This window comes from Pygocentrus nattereri, chromosome 17 (assembly GCF_015220715.1).
Source record: "Pygocentrus nattereri isolate fPygNat1 chromosome 17, fPygNat1.pri, whole genome shotgun sequence".
Taxonomy (NCBI): Eukaryota; Metazoa; Chordata; class Actinopteri; order Characiformes; family Serrasalmidae; genus Pygocentrus; species Pygocentrus nattereri.
The window spans coordinates 29860940-29886768 of NC_051227.1; the positions used below are offsets into that span (position 1 = coordinate 29860940).

The 25829-nt window shown below is 40.8% G+C and overlaps 2 protein-coding genes across 3 annotated transcripts; one reads left to right on the forward strand and one right to left on the reverse strand.

Annotated features, from left to right (window-relative positions):
• Window positions 1-5521: 5521 nt before the first annotated feature.
• si:ch211-137a8.4 (ABC transporter F family member 4) lies at window positions 5522-11007 on the forward strand. Its single transcript, XM_017694989.2, has 3 exons — window positions 5522-5711; window positions 7970-9964; window positions 10851-11007. Exons 2-3 carry the CDS (start codon window positions 8134-8136, stop codon window positions 10871-10873), a joined length of 1854 nt encoding a protein of 617 aa, XP_017550478.1. The 5' UTR covers window positions 5522-5711; window positions 7970-8133; the 3' UTR covers window positions 10874-11007.
• A 1642-nt stretch (window positions 11008-12649) lies between these two features.
• Window positions 12650-25077, reverse strand: zgc:162698 (uncharacterized protein LOC560165 homolog). 2 transcript variants are annotated; one of them, XM_017694992.2, is made up of 21 exons: window positions 24861-25077; window positions 24272-24341; window positions 23930-24021; window positions 23699-23818; window positions 23457-23510; window positions 23293-23355; window positions 23045-23110; window positions 22841-22952; window positions 22689-22750; window positions 22369-22552; window positions 21827-21926; window positions 21597-21690; window positions 21300-21371; window positions 19056-19164; window positions 18900-18958; window positions 18688-18791; window positions 17356-17429; window positions 17088-17149; window positions 13813-13865; window positions 13547-13577; window positions 12650-12970 (listed from the first exon to the last, which is right to left on the reverse strand). In XM_017694992.2, exons 1-21 carry the CDS (start codon window positions 24999-25001, stop codon window positions 12929-12931), a joined length of 1764 nt encoding a protein of 587 aa, XP_017550481.1. In that variant the 5' UTR covers window positions 25002-25077; the 3' UTR covers window positions 12650-12928. The 2 variants fall into 2 exon arrangements, with proteins under 2 accessions (XP_017550481.1, XP_037402479.1); XM_037546582.1 differs by lacking the exon at window positions 21300-21371 and adding an exon at window positions 20849-20917 and having other exon boundaries at window positions 24861-25076.
• Between the last annotated feature and the right edge of the window lie 752 nt (window positions 25078-25829).

Sequence of the window (25829 nt, forward strand, 5' to 3'; positions counted from 1 at the left end):
ACTGTACAGTGAACTTCAGCCATCGCAGTGCATGTTGGCAGTATGTAGTGTTTGGATCCTTCAGTGTCTTCATCCTGTGCCAGCACCAATGGGCAGAGGCACTAAACAAACATAATGAGATAGCATGGAGCTAATCGACAGGATGGATCACCATTGGCTGGGCTCTTGGCTCCCTCCCACATCTCCCCCCTCCTCCCGTGCAGCAGGGCTCCACCACAACAACAGCGGTGATCGAGATTGACAGCCTGTGCACACATAAAGAGATTACGTAGAAATCCCTTGGAAGGCAACACTTTAGGACAGCGAGCATTTGGATGGCTATAACAGCTGCAATTCAAAGGTTGCCCATGCATGAAGAGAACGTTAGCACTAGCCCTTCGTAGCAGGGGACGCGTTAACCAATCGGTCACATCAATAAAAGGTCAATGAGCTGTGCAGACGCTCCCGACTGGCCGTCGGGGTCGAGTTTGTTAGGATGAAAGATCCAAACATGTTTGAAAACACACCGGACAGGAACATGGCCGGCCCTGGCCGAAGAGGTGCTTAAGAAGCTGGCAGGTTGCCATAGCCTACCTTCTCTGATCATGGCTCACTGGAGCTTGTCTCAACTGAACAGGTGCATATCTTCTTACTGCAGCACCATTGTACCAGTGAAAACCAGCCATGCCCACTTCCATACCCCTGGTTATGATGACTCATAGGTGATGTAATCTCCAGCCGTTGGGGCTGATGAATGGCTTTTGGGGGGTGCTGGTGAGAAAATAATGGGGCCAAAATAATGGGGCCAAAATAATGGCACATTTATTGCAACCAAACTTTTGGGCACAGACTGGATAAGAGTGAAGTATGCCAGCGCAATCTATTTCACATGGTGTGGCAGAAAACCTAATTACACCGATTAATGTCCCATGGAATGTGCCATTACCTAAATGGCTCCCCAAAAAAAGAGAAAAGGGAAAGAGAGACTGTGCTTCAACAGTGCAAATTTCCAGTCTAAATGCTAATGGATGTCTCAAATCTAGATTAGAATATGTATGTCCTGACTTTCCCCTGTGCTGGGGGAGTAAGATTTTGAGCAGTCTTTAATTCCTCTACAGGAGCACTTGAGTTGACAATGACAGTAAGCCTGGCTGAGCCCCCCTTCATTTCTTCCCCCTCCCCCCTGTACCCTGTTCCCTCCTCCTACTCTACTCCTGGTCCTAATTTGTCTGAATGGATCTTTTGAGAAGTATTTCAAGCTAGTCATGCCAAGGTGGAGAGACCTACAGTTCTCACTGACAATTTTCTCTCTCGCGCGCTTTCCCATTGCACTTGCCCATGCTTCTTTTCCATAAGAGTTTACAGCAACTAAAACATGATCTTTTGTCTTTTGTGACCATGTATATGTGTGTGTGTGTGTTTCCAGCAGCTTCCTTATTTGATTTTCAGACTTTCTCTTTTTTGTGTATTTTCTTTTCTCAGTAACAGCTTCTTGACAACTACACACCCTTCAGACTCAAATAGCACTGATTTGTCTTCTCACAGTGGAAAGGTGGACAGAAACACCTGTGGATCTTGTTTTCAGATCTGAAGCATGAGTGGAGCTTGTTTTTCTTTCTTCTTTTTCTCAACTATAAAAGCTTTAAGTACTGCTTATCCCATGGTGATAGTTTTGGCAGTCTTACAGGGTTCTTAAAAGTCCCTTTATCTCTTTAGCTGTTAAAAATTTGTTTTTTGTACTTAATGGTCATTTTGCCTGGAAAATGGTTACTTTGATTTTGTACAGTACTGTATATCACCTAAACATTTTGGGTGACATAGACCTCCATCACTTGTTAGCTATATTAGCCTCATATCTCCAGTACAAAAACTACAGAAGCAAACTTTGGACTCCAAAAATGTCTTGGTTGATCAGCTATGTATAAGAAAAATTCTGTAAATCAGATTTTTCAGTGAACCATTCCTTTCAGGTGCCGTCTCCCGTTCCCTTGTCAATTAGTGTAAGTGCTCAGTTGCATGCTCATGGCAAAACAGAAGGTATTTGCTACTGAGGAGCCACCTTAGCTGTGTATGTCCTAACAAACTCGTTCTCTATGCTGCTGATGGGGGCTGATGTGCTTCGTCTGTAGCTTGGTGTTTACAGCTGCATGCTGAGGCACGTGGTGGTCAAAATAAAACCCCTGCATGGCGGATGGGTACGCGGGAAATGGACTTGACAGGCTTGTAGCCGTGAGCTTGACACACACAGCCTTCAGCTGAGCCTGTCACAGGGGCTGCACCCCACCCCCACCCTCCACACGTCACCCCTCCTTCACCAACACACACACATTGGCTGTCACCAGGCATTAGGAAGACACACACACACACACACACAGTCTGGGTCATTCACAACACCAGCAGTGCTCGGCTTCTCCCTGTTGGGCCCACACTGGATGCCTGAGCTCGCAGGACATCAGCCATGCGCTTGGTTTGTAAATGCAAGCAGTGAAGCTTGTCTGGAGTCCATCTTTGAACTTATGCTGGGGAATTTGTGCCGTTTATACTTGAGAATGGAGGAGACGATAGAAAAAAAAATGTCTGTCTGTGGTCTGATCAGAGTGAGCAGCTGACGATACAAAAAAAGCATCAGCCCATCTCACATGCTGCCTATATCACTGACTTCCAAATGACATTGAGCTCAGGATTGTGAGGAAAAGGAGATGCATAGCCTGCTCTAATTGGATCAGCCACTGGTGATGGCACGTTCATCTTGACCTCATTCGAATGGTTATGGGTGGAAGGGCAATATGATGATTTAACCAGGGTTGGGAAATACTTACAGCAGAATTCCACCAACTTTCAAAATGACTGCATCATTAAATCATTAAGATTTAAACAATGTTATTTAGAGTTATTTGAAACGCTTCATTGTAGAGAAATTTACAGATTCAGCGGTGAAAGGAACCAGGTGTGGCAATGCCTACAACTCAAGTGTACCCATTTTAGTTAATATCCGGTGAACCTACATATTTCTTCTGAGTTTTCATGTAATGTTGATAATGCTAAAATCATGGTAAATCTGCGAAAAAAAACTGTATTGCCTTATAATGTCCTGAATATACCTCTCTTCCATTAAAATACTGACAAAATAAGTTTCAAGCCAAAATCTTGTCTCAAAACTATTCTAAAACAATTTCTCAGACATCAGGCACTCTGTAGAGCATTATACATCAAACCATTTGGCGTGACTTTGTTTACATCGTAACCATTTAATTATGCATCAGTTTAGACTGTTTAGCCTGAGTTAAATGGATTAAAACCAGTACAAAGAAACCTCACATGTGTTAAAATCTTAATTAAATGTGAAAGTATGAGGCCAAAAACACACAGGTCTTTGCAATAGCCATAGTTTGCCTGTGTGTTTTTGGCTTCATACCTTGACTTCATACATTGAGTAAGATTTTAACACATGCATGTTTTCTCTGTACTTTTTCCATCCGCTCTACTGGTTTTATTCCCTTTAACTCAGTCTAAGAGAGAGGACTGTGCTTTAGACTCCTGATAGACATGAGCATTCACTATGACTGAACAATCATATAAAGCTTCATGGCATATGACATGAATGGCATGATTAGGTTACAATAAAAGTCCTGACAGCAGCACAGGCCTGTACCATTGTCATTCCTGCCATGAACCAAAAACATCATGGCTGATTCAAAGAGCAGCTATGAACACCACAGGCTCAGTGGCATCCTCCACAAGGAAATGAAAGCTCAAAGAAGGAGCACATAGTGTTTTTTGTGCGGATACTCTGTCTTATAAAATATGAATCACGGAACAATGCATTTCCAGTGCAAACGCACATTTTATTCTGTCCGGGGGGCAATTTTTGCTTGATATTAAACCAGAGACAAACAGTGTGTTGGCATAAACCCAGACTGCCTGTCCACTGTTCACCCCTCTGCTTCTGCCCTCGGGCTCTTTGATGGTGTTTTTGTGAATTCTCTGCTCAAATGCTGTATGTTTCTCTCTTTTCTCCTCATTCAGCTTGACCCCAAAGCACATGACTAATCAGAGAGACAAAAGACACCGTGTTTAGGTGCAGCCTAGAGATGTGTCCTACCACACTCCTCTAGAGTGCACTCTGAAAAAAGAAGGTTCTTCAAGGGTTCTTTAGTAAAGACAATGATTCTATAAAGAACCATGCACACTTGGAGAAACATTTACAATCTTAAATGGTTCTTTGCATGGTGAAATCGTTCAGCAGATTGACAGAGAATGCGTTATATATGGTTCCATATAACACCAAATAGGGTTCTGCTTTTGTTACAATGTTCAAACTTATAAAAACAGAATCCTTTCTGGTCATATATAGAATCCTTTTTGAAAAAGGTTCCCTACAGAACCATATACAACACATTCTCCGCCAAACTGAAGAACCATTTCACCATGTAAAGAACCTTGTAATCATGCAAATGGTTGCAAAACGTTGAATAAAATCATTAAATTAAGTTTTTTTTATGAAATGTTGCACGACTTGCACATTTTTTGTGTTCTAGCCTACCAAACCTCAGAAAAATTAAATATCATGATGCATATACGCCTGTCTAACTGCCAGGAGTTAGCAGAATTATTCTTCATAAGAAGTAATAAACAGAGCTAAAAGACAAGCCTACTTTTTTTCTATCTACCAAATGTTTTAATTATCGTTTCATTTTAAAATAGACTAATATACAATCATACTTAAATGTTTTGGCCACCCCAGGTAAAATTAATGTTTTATTGATTGATTTTCTAAGTGAACATTCCATTCATAGCACATTTTAAAGCAATTACTGTTTACTTGTTTATATATCTGTATACATTTTACTTATATTACATATTACTTGTTGCTATAATCATTATATTATTATTATTATTATTTGTTGTTGTTATTGTTATTTGTTGTAATTATCACTTATTATTTTGACATTTTTATAGCTACCATACTTCATTGCTTCATACTTCATTCATAGTTTCATTAGCTTAAGCACTCACTAGTGACCAGAATCGTTCATGGGCATTAATAAACATGGCTTACAGCTTAACCTAATTATTGTTTGTATTATTTTTGTAGGTGTCTACTAATGAATCTAGTATCAAATTTTCTAAAAAAAAATATCTACAGTTAAAAAACATTTTAAATCTTATCTACTGTAAGATTCTATATACCAGTAATAACATTTTTTCACACAGTGGTGATAACAGCGCGTGGCGGCTGCGGGTCTAACGTCACCGCCTTGTTTTCCACCCGTTGGCGGCAGCGGCTGTTACTCCAGAGCAAAATCATACCCAGTTACCCCCTCCCCCGCCCCGCCCCCTCCATCTGCCCCGGTACTGTAACCCCTCTTAGGGCTGGGGGGCAGCTGCTATGGTTGAAGCTGCAGCAGGGTGGGGGGTGGGTGGGCTCCCTAGTTGCTAAGGGTAACGGGGTGAGAGAGATGGTGTGTGTGTGTGTGTGTGTGTGTGTGTGTGCGCGCGTTTGCGTATGCTCGAGCGCGAGCGCGAACGCGCACTCTTGTGTGTATGTGTGTGCGTGTGCGCGCGCTAGGCAGAACGCGCGTCCCCGCGCGATTCTCCACACTGGGTTGGCTGGCTGCTCGCAGGCTCGAGGATGCGAGCGGGGATTTAGTTTCAGTGTCTTTTCCAGCCCGCGCCAGATTGTTATTACCTTTCAACGACACGCAGGGACGGATTTAGCCTCACGAAACAAGGTAGGGAGGTCATTCCTCACTTCAGCAGGAAGAATTTTTAGCCGTTCTGCGAGGCTTAAGATGTTTTATGTGCGTGTGTGTGTTTACTATGTTTGACTTGACGCGTAAAGCTTAAGTTTGGAGGGTAAGTCTGATAATGCAGCTCCAGCTCGCTCTGCTCTGGTGAAATACACGGTTTTTTGTGTTTAGTGTCAGGTTTGTGCAGCAGAGCTGATTTTTTTTTATTCCTGGCTGGTGTGAGGCGAAAGTGTAGAGATTTAGATTGATGGAGACGAACGAATGCGCCCTGTTGGTTGGATGCGTGGCCATCAGCTCTGGGGAAATTCACCGTCGTTGCTGGCTCACATCTTTTCGGTTTGGAAGCGCGTCCGTCTGTTTTAAGGCTTTGTTCGGCCGAGCAGACGGCTCCATTCAACAGCAACTTCGGCCAAAACGCGCCAGACTGTCTTCGAGCGCATTGTAATCAGATTCACTCGAGTGTGAACGCAGATATGAGGGAAAACATGAATGAATACGCGTTTCTATTTCTCATTTGCGTCAGAAACGACGGTCTGTTATGCCGTATAAGCGGCGGGGACTGCTCAGCCGCAGCAGAGATTTCGAGAACGGAGCCTAATCGGTGGGTTTACCACAACACGCCGCGCTCCCTGCTGCTCGTGTGGCGCCCCGCTTGCTGTTTTCCCGCTGCATGTTGATTTTCCTGTTTCAACCGCTGTCTTTGCGCACGTCTGACGGGCACACTGCGCTCCAAACACGAAGATTTGCACGTAATTCTGTCTTTTATATGATGAGAATCCGTCTTTCTGATGAGTATTTGCCCAGAGTGAGCCGCTTCAATTATGAATCCACAGTTACGCATCTGCCCCCATTGTTCAGGATGTTTTTCCAGACGCAACACAAGCATGACTCATTGTCCTTTCCATACGTTTGGGCAAAGTTGCTCGTTCTGCGGCGCTCATTTAAACGCCATTTGCACAGCAGCATTGTTTATATCAAACGCAGACAATTTTTTTTTTGCAAATTGCAAAAAAATGGCATTGCTCATTAGCAATGCAAATGAGCTTCTGAAAAGCACGGACACCTGCTGTCTTCGGGCATTTGCATTGCCTTTTTTATTCTCCCCTCATTAGAATGACGCTCTACTTCTACAGACGCGAGGTTTGAAGCCCACAGTTGAGCTCTATGGCGGGAGCCTCTCCAGACGTCTCCCGCGCTCTGCGCTCGCTTTAGCATAACAAAGGGGGAGGGAGGGGGGGCTCGTCTATGGAGAGAGAGAGGACAAAACCGTCCAGGCTCAATTGTCCCCATGGTTGTAGGACGGCGGGCGAGTAAACGTACTCGACGCCATGCGTAAAGACACCGCGCTCCGAGCAGGGCCACGAACGAGTCGTGTAGGTCACTGGACGTTCTCGGGGTACCAATTGAAGCTGCATATGCAGGTGCAAGCTTGCGTGGATGTGGACACCCTTGGCCTGCGTGTTTATCATGAGGTGCATCCCACCACAGCAAAACAGACCCAGATGCAAAGGGAAATGTGAATAATTTCCAGTCCTCCGAGGGTGATTCAAAGAAAACGAGTTCGAGCTACATGCTTTCAAAAAACGAGAAAAACAAGCCCGGTTTTTGAGGAGGAGTTAAAGTTGACCGCGGGTCAAGAGTTTTTAATAAGGAGACCCACTGTCAGTGGTGTAAAGGACTGTTTTTACATTTCCCATTTCTAACCAGTTAACAAAACACAAATGCTTTAAATTCATGTAAGCGTGCAGATCTCCCTCCGTGAATGTTTTCTAAGTTGTAGTATCCTAAGTGATTTCACAAGCTGGTTTATTGAAAACTCACTGTCATCCCATTTGCTGTGGTTCTACTACAGTCAGGCATGTGAGCTGAGTTCAGAAAGGATAGTGTGCACTAGCAATAAACCTCTCAAACAGTGCTGATTACTAAACAAAATCACTGATCCACTTATCTGAGTAGCAGTGCCCAAACATAGGTGACAGGAGTCAAGCCTCATCAGATTATTAGGAGCCTTCTCCACTTCCACTCCACAAAAATCATCATGATTTATTTACCCTATGCGCATACATGCATTCTTTATTTGAGATTACTAAGTCTGCCACCCCATTATGAAAGTGAATTCGAACTGAAATTTTGAAAATGCGTATGAAAAGCATCTGTGGTTGCCCTCTCCATTAGAAAGGGAAAAGGTGCAGCGTTTGTGAATGTTTTAATTAATCGTCCTCTTACTTTTCTCATTCTAGATCTGAGGCCACTCTTCTCCACACGGAATATGATGCAGAATTCATTATTTCTTGTGGGAATACTATCAAACACTGCTGGTCATCAATGAACTCTGTTCCATAAAGAATACAAGAGAACAAGACAGTGTTTAAGGGAAGGAGATCAAAGAGCCCTTTTTTTTGATATGGCAGCAACAGAGGCTAACACAGAGCCTGTCCAAGCAGACACTGTGGAGACTAAAGCTGAGGAGGAGCCTGCAAATGTAGAGTCAACCCCTGCTCCAACTGAGGAAACACAGCCTAGTACTGAGGCACCCCAAAGCGCGGAGCAACCAGCAGACAACAAAGTCAAGCCAGCCTCAGAGAAAATCTGGGACTCTTTCCTGAACAAAAGTGGGCTTGGAAAAGTAATGGGAGGGAAAAAGAAAAAAGAACATAGTACAGTAGCTGAGGATGCTGCTGGGGAAGAGCCAGATAAGGCCACTGCCACAAACCAGAGCGATCAAGGTGATGCAGCAGATCCTAAGGTACAGCCACCTAGTCAGTCGGCAGAGGCAGGTGAAGCTGCACCTGAAGGCCAAGCTATTGAAAAAGTACCAGAAAATGAGGAGGTTGTCCAAGAGCAGAAGATGCCTGGTGCCAAGCCAAAGCAAGGAGAAAAGTCTAGTGTACGTGATTTCATCCGCAAGCCTGTTGCTAGGATTTTCTCCCACAGAAGCACAGAGAAAAAGGATGGTACAGGGGAGGCTCCAAAACATGGGAAGGTTCGGTCAAAATCTCTTGACAGACTGGAGGATGCTGATGCCAACACAGTTGTGGTGGATCAAATTGAGGATCCACAGGCACCAGAGGAGCCAGACAAGTCAACCTCCCAAAGTACAAAACACATGAAACGCTGGCACTCCTTTAAGAAGCTTATGGCACAGAAGAGCCACAAAAAAAGCACTGATGACTCCAAAGATGTGGAAGGAGCAGAGGGTGTCAGTGCAGATGCACCAGGGGACACCGGAACACTGGACTCAACTACAAAGTCAGAGCACACTGGGCAAAAAAGATGGAAACTAAAGAGGTCGTGGACATTTCAAGGTCTGAAGAGAGATCCATCCATTGTTGGGATCCACAAACCAAAGGATAAAGACTCTTCAGATAACCTGAAAGATGAGAATGCCCCAGAGGGAGACCAGGGGGCCACACGAGTGTCTGAAGGCGATGAAGAAAATCAGGAGAAGGCCAGTGCAGAGGGAGAAGAAGAGAAAGGGGCAAGTGCTGCCACAACACGAGCAAAGTTTGTGGATCAGCATGCAAACGAGATCTGGACCTCATTTAAAAAAAGAGTAATTCCCAAGTCAAAGAAAGCAGCAGACGTGAGTGGAGGAGAGGAGGAACCAGCGGGTGAACAAGAACAGACTGACGAACCACAGGCGGGTAAAGACTCAAGCAAGACTGCCAAGTCTAAAAGGACACATTTCAACCGTGCTGTGTCACTAAAGAATTTCATACTGCGCAAGGGGAAGAGTACTAGCATGGATATGGGGGAGGGCACAGCAGTACAGAAAGAGGGCGAAGGGGAAGCTAAAGAAACGGATGGCCCTGCAGACACAGCTGGGTCAGCTGACCTCCCACAGGGTGGATCAGAGGACCAGGCTGCCACACAGAGTGGGAGCGACAACGGAGCTCAGGTGGCAGACGAGCACAAGAGCTCTGATGGAGAGGAGAAGTCCCTACCAAGCATACCATCTGGTCAGCAGTCAGACATGCCTCACTTAGCATCAGAGGGAGGAGGCCAGACAGAGCAAACAGTGGAACCCAAAACCAATGGTGAGAATGGATGTTCAGATGCTGCATCAGAGGACATCACAGCACACAATCATGAGCCTCCTGTCCAGAATGACGATGGAAAGATAGAAGAGATGAACCAGGAGGATATCAACTCTAGCGACAAAACTTGTCCAAAGGATGGGAAGATCCTGAATCAAGATGGGAAGTGCAGCACTGGAAAAGCAGTTGCCCAATGCGGTGAGTTTGAAGCAGAAATTGACTCCAGTGATCTCCAAGAAAAGAGAGTTGGCAAGGCAGAGTCTTTAGTAGGATTAGGTGCTAGTGTTGAGTTAGAGACCAAGGTATATAGGGGTCCTCAAAATGGAGGGTCCTTTTCTGAGTCGACAAAGACCAGTGATGTGCCAGATGACCCAGATGAGGCCCTGAAGAGGATGTTGTATGAGGCTGCAACTTCCATCGTTCGAACTGCAGTATCAGCAGCCACTGAGCAGTTAGCCAAGGAGAAGGACCTCCTGGACAGTAGAGTGAAATGCTCTCAAGCAACAAACAATGGCAATTACACAGAAGTTGATGTGGGTTACTGCCATTAGGCTGTTAATAAATTAGGGGGCCCTTTATTTATTGATCTCGGGTGCCAATTTCGTCACGGCAATGATCGGAAAAGTGTTGTGCCAATGGACAAGTGTCAAAATCCATTGACCTGTTATAGTCCAACTGAACCTCATTCTACATTGTTGTTTAATAGCTGATTTATATTGTTTTTATTATGGGGAAAGAGAGCAGAGGTATTTTCCCAGTGCCAGTTATGTTTTGTGTGCGGTGGAAAATATCCCTAAATAGCCCTATAATTGACCAAACTAAAGATACTTAGCATGTATTTTTGTGTAGGCCTAGCACTACTTACAAGAGTTATTTTATTTCAAAATTTTGTGTCTACATTTTGAACTATGGTGCAATGTGTAGTATTTGGTGGTCCTTATTGTGTCATTGTTTCTAGTCAAACACTAAAATATAACAGAACACATATTGTTAACCTATAACAAAATATGTGCAGACTTAAAATGAATGTTATATTTGAATATATATTGTAATATATTTAATCTTCTCTGTTATCGTTCACCAGAAAAAAAGGCGGGAAACGTGTGACGCTACACAAAGAGGATTAGATCTGCATGGGATTCGTTCAGCGAGGAGCTTTGCCCCCCCCCCAAAAAAAAAGGAGTAATCACACGTTTACGTCACGATTCACCATGGTGAGAAATGCAATCCATATAGCTAAAAAAATACTCGAAAAGCAATAATTCAGTCATCAATCAGCGCATTCTTGCTACCATTCCATCACTGTAAATGTTTTGCTTGTCTTCTAGTGAGATTTTATATTGTCAAAAATGACATTCCTTTGAATTGTTAATCTCGGCGATCACATGTGCTGTGATCATAAAGACTGTTAGTTTTATATTAATTGGCATTCTGTTTGTAGTTTTCCTTTCACTAGATATATCAATGTGATGCATACACATTTGAGATAACTCCAGACTGCCCCTAATTGTGAATTCAATGCGGAATGTGCTCTAATCTCTGTGTTTGTTTTTAGACTGTTATCTTGTGTACATGAATAAACCACAATGAAATCATATGTCAATCACTTGGTTTTCTTGTAAGATTTATCTTTACACAGAAAACTGTTGATCAGATGTGCAATTTCACAGGAAAAAAAAAAACAACAAACAAATGGAATTATCACAGCATCAACCATTGTAGCCAATACCAGTGAAATGGCAAAATGTGGTCTTTATATATAAAAGAAAATAAATAAATACTCCATTCCATAAAACACTGAAGGGGCTAATCTTGGTAATACAAGCTCCTATTATGCAAGAGGCTAATTGTAACCATTACAGATGTTAATAGCAGATGTTATTTTGTACTGGATTACATAAATGGAACTGTTTAATAGCAATGTTGTCTGACTGCAAGCTGATCTCTCTTTACCACCATGTTGGTATTCAGCTGAGATGCATATGATTGCATCATCCTTGACAACCACAACACTGTTGTGTGTTTCTGTAATTTTCCAGGATATTATTACTAAGAATAATCCAGGATATTATTATTACTAGGCCTTACTAAATTGTGGTTATCAACAGGTATTGAGAAACTTACAGAAAAAACTCAGTTCATCAGTCTTTGTTAAGAAAGGTCAAAAATAAAAACCAGCTTTAACGGGACAAAAAAGGACAGACGTTGACTGCTACAGTATTGGCAAATAATGCAGACTGATGCATAATGAGTGTAGCCTTAGAAGAAAATCAATTTATATTGACATCTGAAAGCTGGATGAACTTCACTGAGTCTGGAATGTTGATGTTTTGTTACATCAACACCTCTTGACCTAAATTACCTATTTTCCTTTACAGATTTAATCCATAGATTTACATACAGATATAAAACCCAGGACCAACCAATCAAACAAAAGGCAAAACTCTAGGCAGTCTGTCAAATGACTATTATAAATTGGAATACATGTGTGTCAATAATACTAGTACTGAATTGACAGAATTCAGTCACAATACACATTTTGATAGAGAATTTCCATTTCGAGGTCATTTTTCAGGGCAACAAACTTGGACATTCAATGTTTAAATAAAGAAAAAAAAACAACAATATGTAGCCCAATTTTTCCACAATCCTCATTCTCAGATGCCCAGAGGCAAAGTGTGCATTGACTATAATGCACGAATCATTAAACTCATTTTAGATAATATTCTCTTGACAGGCAGTCTGTTCGATGGGTGACAAACCAGCTAGACTTATAGGCATTTTAACTGAAAACAGGTGACAACAGGTAGGTAACTAGTTTTTGGCTTTATCTGTATGTTAAAAATGAAAGCTGCTGTGAAAAAGATAATTTTTTCAAAGAAGTTTAGACTAGTGTTTTTTAATCACATTTCGCATTTCAGATATGTAAACAAATGTCAAAGGCGATATTACACTCGGTGTTAAAGAAACCGACACCATTCCAGTGAAAATATAAATACAAACAGGCAATACAGGCAATACAAATAAAAATCATTCGGTTTCTTACCCTCATTATTGACATCACACATATTTACATCCATCGCTTACAAAGCTTACGTTTTGGAGTTAAAACAACTGTTCTTAGTCACAGACATATTTACAATATGTACACATATTGTGGCTCTATTCCATTTTTGACATCTCAAACTTTGTCGTCATGGTTTCCTGTAAAAAAAAAAAAAAACCACAAATAAACACAATGATGGAAATATGACAGGACATTATATACGTGTGTATGTATATGAATATATATATATATATATATATATATATATATATATATATATATATATATATATATATATATACACACATATATGAATATGAGAGAGAGAGAGAGAGAGAGAGATAAACTGGCTACAAATAATGTACTTATATCTTCTACATATGCAGGATTGTTGCATAAACACTATTTTGTTGTTTCCTAAACACTGTATCCATCAGCACTGTTTAATGTCCGCTTTCCTCTTCTGAGAGGTAAGTCTACTTTGGCTGTGATAGCAAACGCGTGTCTCCAAGGCAAGCTTAAGAGTGCTTCTTATTAGTCAGACAAAAGCTCCAAAGCCTCTGTGCTCCCATTGTTCCAGGCAGAAAGAAAACAACCGAAAGGGAGAGAGCAAGGATAAACAGTGTGACGTGACTCGCTGATCTCTTCATGCTCTACTTTAAGAACTCAGAGATCGCCCACTTATGGCCACTCATGGTATTACACAAAAAAAGCAAATAACTTGTATAACCCACCTCATCAGAGTCCAACAGAGGGGGCAGTGCACTGCAAGACAAAGAGGTAGACATACACAGTCAAAAACTTGTGTGTGTGTGTGTGTGTGTGTGTAATGTGTAACCAAAAAAAAAGGAAGAAAACTAATACCCAGATAAACAATTACCATTTAAATATTAAACCTGTAAAGTACTAATATGTGGCTTATGTCACACTGATAATGTATGATTTAGTATTACTGTATATAACCGAATTTCAACATCATCACTGTCATCACAAGACTTACACGTCAGCTATTGAAGAGGGAATGTTTTCTTCAACCCATTTCAGATCTTCATCCTGAAGAAACCATAAGTTATTTTTTCTGACAATATTCATAATCTACATCTTAGTAATAATCAGAACCAAACTTAAAATTTGCAATTGTAATCAAAATTCAGTGGATGAGATGAATCATAATATTGTAACAATGTTACTGTGATATACTGGCATGCATGTTTTCATCTATAGCATTTATTAAACGAAGTGGCATTGCAGTTTGTACAAGTGGTTGCTCATCATAGTCAGCTCATCCTGAGTCGCTGAGAGCTGCTCACAGCAAAGCTGATCAGAGTGAGCCATTAAAAAGCATCAGTTGTTGCCAAGTGGAGCAAGTCTTTCATGCTGCTCTAAAATCGTTCTAAACATCTAAAATGTTCACTCTTACCATACCTACATATACAATTATACATTATACATACATGTGTGTGTATGTATGTACGTACGTACGTACGTATGTATGTACGCGCGTGCGTGCATATGTATGTGTATATGTATGTATGTATATATATGTGTGTGTGTGTGTGTGTGTGTGTGTGTGTGTGTGTGTGTGTGTGTGTGTGTGTGTATATATATATATATATATATATATATATATATATATAGGAAATTCATTCAAAATATTGACAATTATTGAAAGAAAAAAGTATCATGAAATGTTTCTAAAATCTGTGTAAGTCACAACTGTTGGCATCCCCTAGAGTGAAATCTAACAAATATATTTCCATTTATATTTTATGTTTAAGTACATCTGATTGTTTAGGAATACATAGTCTGCCATGACTTCTTGTTTAACCAGGATATACATTTGAGGTGACATGCAGGCCACTATGAGAAAGACCAGTTAACATGGCAATGATGTGCCACAAAAGGCACAACGCTGCACAAATCAGGAAATGCCTGCAAAAAAATTACATCAGGACAATAATTAAAAAGTTTAAAGCAACTGGAAGTGTTAAGAATCTGCCCAGAAGAAGATGACATGTCTATATTTACCCCAAACACAGTGAGGAGGATGGTTTGAGTGGCCAAAGAATCTCCAGCTGGCGAATTGCAAATATTAGTTGGGTTTTGAGGTGAGAATGTCTGCCAAACCACAATCAAGATGCCACCTACACAGCCATAAGTTGTTTGGCATGGTTGCCAAATGAAAGCAATGAACTAGAGCACCTACAGTTTGCTTGGTGTTACTGAAACTTTCAGTGGACTATGTTCTATGGTCAGATGAAACCAAAATAGACCATTTTGTCCATAAATACCAGACATAGGTTTGGTATAGCCAGGCCGAAAAGTACCTCATCCCTGCCATGAAGTACAATTTGTGATGTCATAGGGCTGTTTTTCTTCCAAAAGCCCTAGACAACTTGTTCGGACACATGGTATCATGGACTCCATTAAGTGCCAGCAAATATTAAATCAAAACCATACTGCCTTAGCCCCAAAGCTTAAACTGGGCAGTGGCTGAATTACAGCAGGACAGCAATCCAAAGCAAACCTCAAAAACAGCTGAAAAATGGTTCACTGACCACATAAGTTGCCATTGCCATCCCTGTCCCCTGACCTAAATCCTATAGGAAACCTGTAGGATGAGCTGAAGAAGACAGTTCACAGTGTGGACCTCAGAAAGTGAAGGATCTGGAGAGTTTCTGTGTGGTGGAATGATCTCAGATCCTTTGCTATATGTTCTCCAGTCTCATTACACATTATGAAAGAAGTATCAGAGCTGTTATCTTCACAAAGTATTAAATGAAGTGGTGCCAACAATTACAGCACACATAAATTCTTAAAATAATATATCTGTTAATATTTTGATGGAAAGGCCAAAAGGATAAGCAATGAAGAATGTAAAAAAAAAAAAAAAAACATTCTCTTTTTGCATTTTGCTCATGGTTTCCAAGGTTACCAACATTTGAGGAGGTCACAGCCAGTGTGTGTACACACATGCACACATACATACACTATATGGACAAAAGTATTGGGACATGCCTCTTAATCATTAAATTCAGGTGATTTAGTTTCATTGCCATAGGTGTCACCTATCCATGCAATCTGCCTCTACAAACATTTGTGAGAGTGGGTTGTTCTGAAGAGCTCACTGAATTTGAGCGTGCTACCATCAATTCACAAAATTTCTTCCCTCCTAGATATTCTACAAACAACTGTGAATGGTGTTACGGAAAAGTGGAAGTGTTCAGCTACAGCAGCTCAGCCATTTAGTGCCAAACCACATAAAGTTACTGAGTGGGGTCACTGATTGCAGAGGCACATAGTACATAAAGGTTGCCAAAGCCCTGCTGACTCAGTAACTGGAGTTCCAAACCTCCTCAAGCATTAACATCAGCACAGAAACTGTATGCTGGCAGCTTCATGGCATGGGTTTGCATGACTGAGCAGCTGCATGCAAGCCTTACATCACCAAGTACAATGCCAAGCGTCAGATGGAGTGGTGTAGAGCACGCCACCACTGGACTCTAGAGCAGTGGAAACATTCTGCGGAGAGACAAATCACACTTCTCTGGCAGTCTGATGGCTGAGTCTGGGTTTGGTGAATGCCAGGAGAAAGTTACCTGCCTGACTACATTGTGGCAACTAAGGTTTGGTGGAGGACGGATAATGATATAGGGTTGTTTTTCAGGGGCTGGCCTAGGCCCCTTAGTTCCAGTGAAGGGAAATTTTAATACTTCAGCAGACATTTTGGACAATTGTATGCTTGTATACTTTGTGTGAACAGTTTGGGGAAGGCCTTTTTCTATTCCAACATGATTATGCCTCAGTGCACAAAGCAATTAAATTAGCATTATCAGCACATTTGATTTAACATAAGTATTTATTTGCTAAACCAGGTATTGGATGGTGGACGTCTAGTAATACTGAGCTGCCAAATAGACAGGTAATGGAAATGGTTAAACAAACACACTGGCATATGTAAAATCATCTACTTTTTAAAAATCTACTTATGTCTACTTATACTAATATTATTTGTATGTACTGTAATACTAATGTTTCTTTCTGGGCAAAAAAATGCTCACTGTCCAGATAAACAGCTTTTTAAATGTAATTTTTCTCTAAAACCTTTTTGCCTAAAACCTTTGCACAGTTCTATTTGTGACCTACACATTTAACTTACAATCACTCAGCGTACAAATGCCAAGTGTTCTCAATCTGAGTGGCTCAGATACTTAAGCTGTTGTTTACCTCAGTTAAGATGTGGGTTTATTTTTTCTTACACAGGAATTCTCTTACCACTTTATTAGGCTTCACACTTCCATTGGCCTCTGATTTAATACCCCTCATTTTCACACCTTCTGTAAATTAAAGAATATCAGTTAAGAGTTAATAACCACTAAAATAAACAAAATTGGAAAAATAAACAAGAGACTGCTTGATATCAGTGATACTTCATTTACGCCAATGGAAAAATTCACTTCACAATTCAAATGAATCTATAAAGCTAATAAAGTACAAGCAGAGATATTCTATGCCATGCTAAAGACAGAAATTTGATTCTTACCAAAGGCTTCATTCATTAGTTGCTCCGCTTCCTCCTCATCACTAACCTCATCCACCAGTGGGCTGAAGGCATACCTGGAGAGTTTAAAATTAACTCCCATAAGTAATTCTTAGATGTCTTACTATATTGCCCAGCAGAACGGCTGTCTTTCACTTAAGATTTAAGTGACATTTTAGTCTTCTATAGGAGTGAAGCACTTCAAGGGCTTCAAAGGTTCCCTAGACGTATTCTTTTCAAAAGAGAAAGATCAAATGCACAAACAGTTTATATTTTGCTTTTGAAACATAAATGATTAACATGCAGCATGCAGCTGTCTATTACCCTATTTATAGTTTGCACTAAAATGCATACCTAATTGGATTATGAGTATCCAATCATGACTACTTAGATGTGTAAGTTAAGGTGCATCCAGGTGTGAATGAGCCCAGAGAAAGCCAGTACTAAGACTGTGTAGCTGTCATAACAAAGCCATGTTACACACCTTCCATAGTTACAAGAGCAATGGTGGATCAGACAGGTTGGCTAAGCATTTTGGACACATGGCACAATATACATATTTTGAGTCTATTCTTTATAGATTGTCAACATCAGTTTTCTGCATTTGTACCACCTCAAAGACAATGTCTGAGCACTCGAGGCACAAAGTTGTGTTCATCATGGAAAAATCTGTAACAAATACTTTCTATTTAACATTTCTTTCAGCAAAAAAAGACAATGTCTGAGACTTCTATGAAATGAAATGTCAGGTTACAGCTAAGCTGACTGAGGTATCTATTCACTATTTCAATGGGCTTAATATCTTCTTAAGGTAACTCTTCCATAAACATGGACATCTGAAGCTTGTAAAACTCATTAATTTTCTTTACTGTTTATCATGTGGTTTTACTGTGAATCCTTCTTTAGCCTAACCTGGTGTGGGGTTTACACTAGTTTCTTTGTATCTGATAAAGTGTGTGAATAGTGTGTGTTGGAGGGTGCGGGTGGAGGGTACATTGGAAACCTGGCCCAAACAGTATTTGATCTGTGAGAATTTGGCTAATCTGTCTAATAACCCTGGAAATGTGCTATGTATTCTCTAAAATACTTTTAAGATATAATAAAAATGTCTTGAAATTTTACCTTGGCCTGAGCAATTTAATATGACAGAAGTGAAATATGAAAATATAAAAAAAGCACTCTGGTTTTAACTTAAGATGTGGAAAGTGGGCTAAGTGTATTGAGAATAGTGCTCCACACTTTCCAGTCTTATGGGAGACAGCAAGAAGACACAATAAATGCCTGACAAGTGGTTCCTTGGAACTGTTGTTACTTGGAAGTGTTGGGTGTCCCCACCTCTGATTGTTGGCAGACGGTCTCCATAGGAACATGATGACTAGCAGGATAGTAGAGAAGAGGAAACGCCAGAAAGCATCATCTATCCACAACTCCCTCCAATCCTACAGAAGACAGGAAGCACTTTTTGTAGGACAATGTAGGTTTAATTAATGTTTAATTAATGTTTAATTTCACTGCTTGTTAAACAAAATTAAATAAAGCATACTCACAGACTGGCATTTAGATAACTTGAAGGTCTTTGTTGTCCAAATAATGAAAATGACAGAGGCTGAAATGTAGTTAGAAGGTGGAAAAGTAAGTAAATAAATAAATAAACGTCTCTTCATAAGAGTAACAGAGTAAGTAATGTTTCCATAGATGTTTACCTATGACAGCAAATATAAGAGTGTTGGTGAAGTGGCGGTAAAGGGAGAGCTTCACCACATTTCTCCTAAGCCGCAGAAGTTTCATGGTCTGTGCCAGGCTTATGAAGATGTAATTCAATGTTAAGGACTAAAGTATTAGTTGACAGATAACACAACTTAAAATATTTACCTTTATGTATAACACATATGTGTCTGGGGAAAAAAAAGACATTCACAAACCACTATTGCTTTTTTGCTGGCATGGCCTAGCAGCAGCCAGTGGTTTTGGGAGCTATGGCATGTGTCAAGATAAGCAAAGAGTTTCATACAGTTGTGGTAAGATGCAAGGAGTGACTGAGTTGATTCAACTTCTGATTCTGGACAAGAAATGACCTCTTATTACATTATTGTGCAAAAGTCCAGGACCACTCTTTCATTTATTTAATTTCCAGTCAAAACAGCCATTAACTATCATTTAATTTTTAGTGTAAGAAGAATTACATAAACGCCTCCAAGACTAAATATAATATCAAATTATAAGTATTTCAATTGTTCAGTTTTTTTCTGCACCCCACCACCACTTTAATTCCTCTATCCTTCCAGTCTTAAAACCAATGAGCTATGACTGTGTCCCCTCAAACAAAAGCTGTTCCCAAAAGTGTCACTGACATTATATTACCCTTCAAAGAGAAACTAACATGCATCAAGATATTTCTGAGGAGATATAAGAACACTAGAACACAAAAACTGGACATCTGAGGTGAAGTTTTATGGACATCAGTATAATTCTGAGCTCTTTGGAAGCAACAGAAGGTAGTATCTATGACACCAGAGCAAATAATTCAGACCAGGTCTACAACCATCAGTCAAGCATGGTGAAGAATCAGAGCAAGTTTGGGGGCATTTAAAAATATCTGAAGTTGGTCATTTGTTTTTCGCTGAAGGCATCATGAATGCTGAAAAGTATTTTTTTTATATATCAGGCATTACTCTTTAATTGGGAATTTTCTGATTGGGAACAAATTCATTCTACATCAAGAACCTTGCTAGCCCACTTTTACCCTACAGAGTATTAATTGGGTGGTAGATCATTCTCAGCACTGTAGGGACACTAATGTGGTGCTGGTGTGTTAGTAATAGAGTGGACACAGTGTTTAAAACATCCAGTAGCACTGCTGTGTCTGATCCACTTGTACCAGCACAACACACCACCCTCACATCAGTGTCACTTCAGTGCTGAGAATGATCCAAAACCCAAATAATTCCTGCTCTGTGGTGGTCCTGTGAAGGGTGAAATGGGGCTAACAAAGTATGCACAGCAACAGACAGACTACAGTCTGTAATTGTAGAACTACAAAGCACAGTTATATGGTAAGTGGAGCTGATAAAATAGACATTGTAGAATAAGGAGGTGGTTTTAATGTGGTTTTAAAGTAGCTGGTCAGTATTTGTTGATATGTTAAATAAATAACTTTAATGAATAGCTTACTTATAGGTCCTTTTGACTGGCAATTAAATACATGAAAACATATTCTCAGATTTTTGCACAGTACTGTACCTAAAAGTAATGTTGCAAAATCAGGCTTTTTCTTTGTTTTCACTTTCTTACTAAATGTAAGTAGACAGCCAACAAGGTTGCACATATCTGAAGCACTGGGGAGGGGGAGGAAGCAAAACCAGCAGAACAAAAGCGAGAAGAATAGAAAAAAACAACTTACAACCCATATGCAGAGGAAGTTTAACATAGCCGTTAAAGTAGAGAGAGAATGGGCAGGGGAAAAAAAGAGATAAATGGACAGTGCAATGCAGGATATCCACCAGCAGAGGGTAGAGTCGAGGACAGCCAGTGGGATGGCAGCCAGCAACACCAGGTCATCTTCAGCCTGGCAGGATAGAGAAGGAGGGTAGAGAGAAAAAAGGAGCAAGAGAAAAAGAGGAAGGGTAGCATCATGATATCATCACCAGAAGGGGATGTGCACACACGCTTATAGTGCAGACCCAGGGAAAGCAATATGCAGTTGCAAAGTAAGCTTAGAGGGTAATTTGAAAAGGAAAAGGGTTGACGTCCCCCATTTCCCAAATGTTAAGTGCCAGCAATAAAGATAGAGCTACCGCAATTAGTGTTTTTGTAAGAATATGTTCCTATATTAGTAAGCTATACCCCCTTGTTGAACCCATTTCAGCAATTGTGCAGCAGTTCTCCACAGGCGCCACATAAATATGATGGCATCACATAGCTTCAGTGGACAACACATTAAAGGATATCCACCATGCAATGCAAGAGTCAGTGACAGCCAGAATAATGTCACATAGAAGTCTGCTGGAGCCTCCATGCTCCTGTGAGAGAGACAAGTTTGCTTTCAGGAACTTTATTAGGAACAGAACAACAGTGTCCTCAAATTGTTCAATGTGGAAAAAGAATAGAATTGAAGGGGTTGGCAAAAGGCTGCTTGGAACTTCTAAACCTGGGCTAAAACTGGTAGAGGATTAATGTAGTGGGTCACTTCAGTAGAATTCTGAAGTACAAATATTCTGAACTAGATGTAGAGCACTGTGACTTACCGAGGTGACTCTCAGGACCCCCTCTACAATGGAGAAACTTAGATAAAGCAGTCCTACTCCTACCACCCTATGCAGTAATGCTCCAAGCCTAGGCCTGCAACAATAAACACATTCACAGATATGCTTTAGTAAGAAACTTACATTTTTCCCATAAATATCAATAAAAAATATCAATGAAAATTCTGAAAATGTAGTGATAAGAACTAATGTTTGCCATCATAGCGACTCACTTGACAATGCCGTAACCAAGGCTGGCAATAATGACAAGTACTCGAGCCAGAGTTCTCTTAACAGCAGAAAGCACCTCAGCAAACACCACTGCTCCCTGGACTACAAAGAAAAACAAAGCCAACCAGGATCAACGTGATGGATCTTGAATCCGAATCTGTTAAAATGTTAGCCTCTTTTGGCAAAATGGCTACAACACCTCTTGCAATTTTACAGAACAAATGATATGTCAAAATTGCGTGTTTGCTATTCAACAATGAGCAAATTCATCAGATAACTAGATTATCTAGATTATCAAGATAATCTGTAGGAGACTGAACACTGTAACAAGATGTCTTTCCTCATCCAGTGTCCTCAAGTTTTGCTGGTGATATTAATTCAGCTTTGATCTTTGTTGTGTCGAATACTGGCCAACTACTAAATGGCACTCCTTTAATCAAATAAAATTACCACCTGCTAAAACTCCTGCAGCTACAAGCTGTTCTCCAATACTATAGTTGGTAGTCATCTTGATCTAATTGCAAAGACAAGTTCTTCGACTTACCTGAGAGGCCGTCATACCGGATGCTCTGAAACTCTGCATAATAGACAGCTTTCTCTAGCATTCCTAAGAAGATGACCCCACCAATCCAGAACTGGATCCGCAACAAGTCTCTCCAGTAGCAGGCAGAAAGAGCAAGCCACAGTACACCAAGCACCACGTATATGACGCACATCACCATGTAAAACTGAGGAAGGAATTGAAAAAATTAAAACCATTGTAATGATACATAAGAATGGGAAAAAAATTCAAAGTTCCTTGCGGGCAGCTCTCATAACAAATAATCACTAACAGGCAAGAGTTGGGAATTTTTCTAGACTTACAATCATCAAAGGCCACTCAGATGCTGAGATATACTGATACGGCCCCTCCATGCTGACTTCCACTGTGAAGAAAATATAATAAATTAATGCAAACTCAAGTTCATATGTACTGACTGTCACCTCTACGCCACCCCTGAGATTTAAAATCTTACACTCGATTTCCCAGTTTTCTGTCTCTTGGGTTGGGTTTATTTGAAAAACACAGATGATAAACATGTAAGGGCTGTCCTCCCATGTCTGTGCCACCGCATGGTGTGTAGGGCTCTGAAATGACAAGAGAAAAATCGGTTTACTAAAAGAAGAAATGTCAGAGAGGTTGCAGAGTTGTAGTTGTCCACACTCATCTCATCTTTTACCAGTGCTGAAGTTTTGTCTTTGCTGTCCACATCCTTGCCTGACTCCTTGGCAGCAGGAACCGAAACCTGCAAAGAAAGAACATTTAAAGAGGCTATGGATCAAAATAACGTTTACATAAATTACTAAATAAAGTACACCTCCTGCTTTTTACATTCAGATTACATAATGTACATTAAAATATAGAGTAAGAATTGCTAAAAAAAATTCATCTTCTCAATACTCTGTTTCACTAAAATGGATTAAATACTTTATCATTCGACACATCTCCCACTGTGTCCCTCCTTCTCCTCCCTGAAGTGCCTGATGTTGTCTAAAATACAAAGAAATGGTATTTGTTTAGAGATTAGTTTGAGTAAAGCATGGTCTCTATTATGTACAGATAATAGCTCACAACACTGTGATTCATCTCACCGGTTGTTCTTCAGATCCCAGGACTACAGGGTTTTCAAATTTCAACAGTTCCAGCTACAAGTAAACAAGAAGTAAGAGTTTAATGCTAGATGACAGATCATCTTGTGTCTGGGTAATAATATAACCTAGACATGCATATCTATTAATATTTAATGCAACAGTTACACCAAGAATCTTTTTTAACTGTTCCCAGTTAAAAAAATAGTAATGGAATTTCAACAATCTAGTAACAGACCACATACATCGTTGTTGGTCATGGGCTGATGGCACTCAATCGGACTGTACTGGTGAAATACATAGAAACCACTACCACCCTTCTGATGCACTGTTTCAGTTTTGAAGTATGCTTTTGCCTTTTCAGTCTATCAAAAAAAAAGAAGAGACAGCAGCAGATTCTAAATGGAACATTCTTTTAAAAAATGTTAATCATACTTTTCTAAAGTTTGTAATACTTAAATAAACAGCACACTCACATCTATGACGAACACCTCATCATAACAACGAGAGCTACGCAGATACCATGAAATGCTCAGGTTTATAGGAGGGTCGCACTGTTCTTTGAGCCCTAAAAATACATATTAAGATGAGACCTGTTAAATAGTGGTTGGATTAAAAGAGAGAGAGAGAGAGAGAGAGGGAGAGGGGGAGAGAGAGAGAGAGAGAGAGAGAGAGAGAGAGAGAGAGAGAGAGAGAGAGAGAGAGAGAGAGAGAGAGGGAGAGAGACAGAGACCTTGTACTTTCTAAGGCACAGATGCGCTACTACAGTGAGAGCGATCTCAGCAAAGAAAGTGTGACCTGCTGAACTGTATACTTACATTTGAGTTTAATGAAGGTGTTATTGAACATTGTCTTTGAGAAAGGGAAGTATTGCTCCTTTACGGATTTCTGTAAAGCAAAAAAAAACATGAAGAGCAAATGACACTTCGTTTATATGGGTGACCGTAAAGTTAGCTCCAGTGTTATGACTGTGGAAGATCAGTAGTACTGCTTGCAGGCAGTCGGTTTTTTGACACTTAGTTAGCTGCTCTAAGTTAACTATGCATAGAGAGGGATGGTGGGGTTATTCTTCTTGTTAAATGCTTAAAACCAGTTAGCAACCAAAGTTAGGAAATAGCAGCTTCTTCAAATCAGTTCTCAGTGGACAGGGAACCAAGTGAACCGGGTTAGCTTGCTAGCTGGCATTAGAAACTCAGTCAATCTTACGGCAAGAAACGAATTCTTACTTTGGTATCATGGTCTTAAAGGTCCACTGAGCCCATTGTCACAGAATACACAGAACACAAGACTTGAGGTTAAAACGTTGCCCTGGAATAAGCCGCTGTAGGGGCCAAAAGCTAGCGAGCTAATGTCATTAGCCGGGTGCCCGCGCATGTCAGGAAGGCAGTTCAAAGCTGAGGGACTCACGCTGCTCTTTACAGTCAGGATCCATTTTCCCGGCTCAGACACGGCGCTCAGCGACGGCAGCACTGCTAAACACAAGACCATCCGAAACAGCAGCGTTTTCCGATTTGCCCGTAGTAAAGATTCAGTCGCAGCAGTTGCCATCTCTCCTCTCGTGTTGCTGGAGGGAGCGGGGGGCTTCGCCACTTCCCCGTCCAGAGCTACGCACGGCGACGTCACTCAGGAGGCAGACACTGCTGCGCTTGAACGAGGAACACAAACCAAGGGCTGACGACGACAACAACAACAACAACAATAATAATAATAATAATTACAATAATCATAATAATAATAAGAAGAAACAAATCTAACAATGCACATTCACGACATTTAGCACGGGAGATTGGCCAGAGAATTTATAAAAAATTAGATCGGCCACAAATTGAGGAAAGAAGACAAGGAAAGTTGGTATAAAGTTGATGTGCCACACCATGAAGGTATGGGAAAGAGTTGTTGAAGCAAGGCTAAGGCGAGAGGTTCAGATCAGTGAGCAGCAGTTTGGTTTCATGCCCAGAAAGAGTACCACAGATGCAATTTTTTGCATTGAGAGTGTTGGTAGAGAAGTACAGGGAAGGTCAGAAGGAACTGCATTGTGTCTTTGTGGATCTAGAGAAGGCATATGATAGGGTGCCAAGACAGGAACTGTGGTACTGTATGAGGAAGTCAGGTGTAGCTGAAAAGTATGTTAGGGTGGTGCAGGACATGTATGAGGATAGTGAGACAGTGGTGAGGTGTGCAGTTGGAGTGACACATGGTTTTAAGGTGAAGGTGGGGTTACATCAGGGATCAGCTTTGAGCCCCTTCTTGTTTGCAATGGTGATGGACAGGTTGACAGATGAGGTCAGGCAGGAGGCTCCATGGACCATGATGTTTGCAGATGACATTGTAATCTGTGGTGAGAGTAGAGGGCAGGTGGAAGAGAATCTGGAGAGG

Coding starts and splice junctions, on each gene's coding strand:
- si:ch211-137a8.4 (XM_017694989.2), top strand. CDS start 8,134: ATGGCAGCAACAGAGGCTAACACAGAGCCTGTCCAAGCAGACACTGTG. Junction 9,965..10,850: donor AAAAGCAGTTGCCCAATGCG/GTGAGTTTGAAG, acceptor ATCGTTCACCAG/AAAAAAAGGCGGGAAACGTG.
- zgc:162698 (XM_017694992.2), bottom strand. CDS start 25,001: ATGGCAACTGCTGCGACTGAATCTTTACTACGGGCAAATCGGAAAACG. Junction 18,792..18,899: donor AGTTATCTAAATGCCAGTCT/GTGAGTATGCTT, acceptor TGTCTTCTGTAG/GATTGGAGGGAGTTGTGGAT. Junction 13,578..13,812: donor CCCTCTTCAATAGCTGACGT/GTAAGTCTTGTG, acceptor TTTGTCTTGCAG/TGCACTGCCCCCTCTGTTGG.